At 43.5% G+C, this 3,853-nt stretch overlaps 1 protein-coding gene across 1 annotated transcript in view; it reads left to right on the forward strand.

The window, feature by feature from the left end:
* ST8SIA6 (ST8 alpha-N-acetyl-neuraminide alpha-2,8-sialyltransferase 6) overlaps positions 1 to 2,730 on the forward strand; it is a 13,705-nt gene extending 10,975 nt beyond the window's left edge. The window contains exon 5 of the mRNA XM_015565284.1: positions 1,949 to 2,730. Coding sequence (XP_015420770.1) covers positions 1,949 to 2,417 — 469 coding nt within the window. The 3' untranslated portion in view covers positions 2,418 to 2,730. The remainder of the gene's footprint in view (positions 1 to 1,948) is intronic.
* Positions 2,731 to 3,853: the final 1,123 nt, after the last annotated feature.

Genomic DNA, 3,853 nt, shown 5'->3' on the forward strand with positions numbered 1-3,853 from the left:
CTAACTCTCTCTTATTCTAAACATTTCCATCACACTGAATCAAAACCCCTTACCACTAAGCAATTTCCTCATTCACTTTCTCCTAACCCCTGCAAACATCAATATGTGTTTTTTCTCTCTGGACTTATCTATTCTGGATATTTCATATAAATGGAATCCTATATAATAACTAGAGGCCTGATGCACGAAATTTGTGCACTGGGGAAGGGGTTGTACCTCAGCCCAGTCTACACCCTCTCTAATCTGGGACGCCTTGGGGGTTGTCCGATCCCTGACCCCTTGGGTCTAAACCGGCAGTCAGATATCCCTCTCACAACCCAGGACCACTTGCTCCTAACCACTAACCTGCCTACCTGCCTAATGCCCCTAACTGCCCTCCCTGCCGGCCTGGTTGCCCCCAATGGCTCTCCTTTGCAGGCCTGGTCGCCCCAATTGCCCTCCCCTGCAGGCCAGTTTGGCCTGCCTAATGCCCTTAACTGCCCTCCCCTGTGATCTGGTCGCCCCCAACTCCCCTCCCTTGCAGACCTTTTTATATAGAGAGGTTGTATCTGAAAGGGTTAAAGAGAATGAAGTGGGGCAGAGGAAGCTTATTGTGCTTAGCAGATATCTTGCAGAAAGCTTGCAACCTTGAACACTGCATAGCCCAGATAACCACTAAACATCTTGCAGTGGGAGGAATGAAGGACCAGACCCTTACTTCAGCAGAACTATTTGCAGCCAGCAGAAGTTAATAAAAACTTGCCTCTCTCTTCAATCTCTGCTGATTCCTTTTTCGGACTCAGCCCACCTGTACCCAGGTGCCTGAAATAAAAGTTCTTTGGTACTTTATGGCCTCATGTCATAGTTGCACAACCCCAGTACACTCTGAACCTTTCAGTATCTTTCTCCCAAAAGCTTTCTTTCAAAATACACAAAATTGGGTAATTATTTAAATTAAACATGTAAAGCTACCACAGTTACAGTGGAGGGAATTTTAAAAATGTGTGTATGTATATTGTTTTTAGGTTTTCTAAAGGAAACTTTTCTTTTATAATCACACTAGAGGCCTGGTGCACAAAAACTTGTGCACTTGGGGGGGTTCCTCAGCCTGGCCTGTGCCCTCTTGCAGTCTGGGATCCCTCGGCGGATGTCCACCTGCTGGCTTAGGCCTGCTCCCCAGGGGATTGGGCCTAAGCTGGCAGTCAGATATCCCTCTGGCTGTCTGGGAGCCCTCGGGGGATGTTCACTTGCCAGCGGGGAGCAGTCCTAAGCTGCAGTTGGACATCCTTAGCGCTGCTGAGGAGGCGGGAGAGGCTCTCGCCATCACCACTGCTGTACTGGCAGCCATCAGCCTGGCTTGTGGCTGAGCAGAGCTCCTCCCATGTGAGAGCGCCCTGACCACAGGAGGGCAGCTTCTGCATTGAGCGTCTGCCCCCTGGTGGTCAGTGTGTGTCATAGTGACCAGTCATTCCCAGTCATTCTGCTGTTAGGGTCAATTTGCATATTACCCTTTTATTATATAGGATGTTCAAAAGATACACATATCACAAGAGTACAGCTTGATGAATTTTCAAAAATGTATAGATATTTTAAGAATGTTCTATGTTTGAGAAAACATTTCATCATTGTAGACTTGGAACTGTTTCAGCATCAAAAAGCAACCTTAGATTACTGAGATTGAAGATCAAAGAATACAAGAAATGTGTGTCCAGTAAGAAGATGGCCCAGTAAGAAAGTAGAAATTAAATCCTAGAAATACCAAGAAAAAGAAATTAAGGCCTAGCTCTTTCTATTTACAAGATACTTACTATGAGTTTTTTCTGAGTCTATGGTGTGTCTTTTTGTGTACAATGATACGCATGCTTCCATTTATTTGGCTAGAGGTAAACTTAGCCTGTGTTACCAAAACTGCTACCATGATGATGATGATGAATATTACTATTATTGCTGTCATTATTGCATTTGGCAGGTATGGGAACCTAAACGAAAAGAAAGCAGTATTTCTAGCGGACATCGAAGCCTATGGAGACGCGTTTCTTCTGCTGCCAGCGTTTTCCTTCAGGGCCAACACCTTTGCCTCTTTTAAAGTGTACAGCACACTGGAAGAGTCTAACGCAAGACAAAAGGTTATATATTTCCATCCCAAGTACCTGAGGAATCTTGCCCTCTTCTGGAGAACTAAAGGCGTGATAGAGTACCGCCTGTCCTCTGGCTTGATGATCACGAGTGTGGCCATTGAGCTGTGTGAGAACGTGAAACTGTACGGATTTTGGCCCTTCTCTAAAACTGTGCAGGACACACCTGTCAGCCATCACTACTATGACAACAGTTTGCCTAAACGTGGTTTCCATGAGATGCCCAAGGAATACAGCCAAATTCTCCAACTTCACATGAAAGGAATCCTCAAATTACAATTTAGTAAATGTGAAATAGCCTAACCGAAGTGACTTACAGTGGGAATCGTTGTAATGTAAGGCTATCGGTGAGTAACAATGTTTCTGAACACAAAAACTGGTGGTTGTAGGGTATAATAGGAGGAGCCCATACTTAGTTTGATCAAAGCTCCCCACAAAGTGTGCAACCCCAGAAACTCATTCAGTTGTTCTGGTCTTCTATTTCCCTGACTATATAATGGGGACCAGGATATCTAACTCATATTAGGAAAATATGAAAATCTTTGAAAACTCTTGGCAAACTATTTGCCTGAGGTAAGTATCCCAAGTCTGTTTCCTTTTGATAGTTATAACATTTCCACCCTCACCAGACTGATAATAAAAGGTGTGCTGGTTGAAACCCTTTCTGGAGAGAATACCTGAACTACCAGTACTCACTGAGGTTGTTTCTCTGGCTGACCTCTCATCAAAAATATCCTTCTCATCTTTCCTCCTGTCTTAGAGTGCATTTAAGAAAACTATGTACTAAAACAATAAACCCTCGACTATTCAGGAATGAAATCTTTCTCTTTGTATGCTAATGTGCCTGCTTCTGATTACATTCCCTCGTGTCATTCCCTGTGATGACTGGTATTGGTTGGATTTTAGGCCAATTCTTTTTCTCCTTTATCTATATTTTAAATCACTTTTTCTTTTGACTTCTTCCTCACTCTTAAGTATTTCCTCTCTCACTGACAGGATCTATTTCAAGGATATGAATGGTTACAATGTCCAGTTTTTCTTACCTGTTGACTTAACCATACCCTCACTTATTTAACTAATTTCTTTAAAAAATCATTGAATAGCCACTTCCTGCCAACCCTGTAACAAGCTCTGTGAGAGGGATGCAGAGGTCTTGCAGGCGGAAGCAGACACGCATGTGATCACTATGATCTGGTGTGATAAATGGTCCTGCAATAGCTATGAATAAAGAATTGTGAGGAACAGAGGCAGGAATAACTAAATCTACTTCGTATAATCTATTTCAGAGAAGAGGTGATTTCTGAATTAAACCTAGATGAGTAAGGTTTTAGCAAATGAAGATAATTCTGGGTAGAGGGAGTAGGATAAGGGAGAAAGCTGTCCCCTTGCTTCTGACTCATCAAAACTAGCACAGTTGAAGGCAGGTCATGTTCTTTGCTCAAAAAAACTGCCCCAGGAGGGTAAGATACAGACTGTGGTGGTACTGGCTTGGGCCCACATCTGTGAAATGGGAATGATACCAGCCTGGCAGATTTTTTTTTTTAATTTTATTTTTTATTACAAAGGGTATTACATATGTGTCCATTTTTTACCCCCGCCCTAGACAGTCCCCTAGCCTCCCCTATTCCCCAGAGTCTTATGTCCATTGGTTATGCTTATATGCATGCATACAAGTCCTTTGGTTGATCTCTTACCCCCCTACCTCCCGCCCCCGAACCCTCCCCGGCCTTCCCGATGCA

This window comes from Myotis davidii, unplaced genomic scaffold (genome assembly GCF_000327345.1).
Source record: "Myotis davidii unplaced genomic scaffold, ASM32734v1 scaffold980, whole genome shotgun sequence".
Lineage (NCBI taxonomy): Eukaryota > Metazoa > Chordata > Mammalia > Chiroptera > Vespertilionidae > Myotis > Myotis davidii.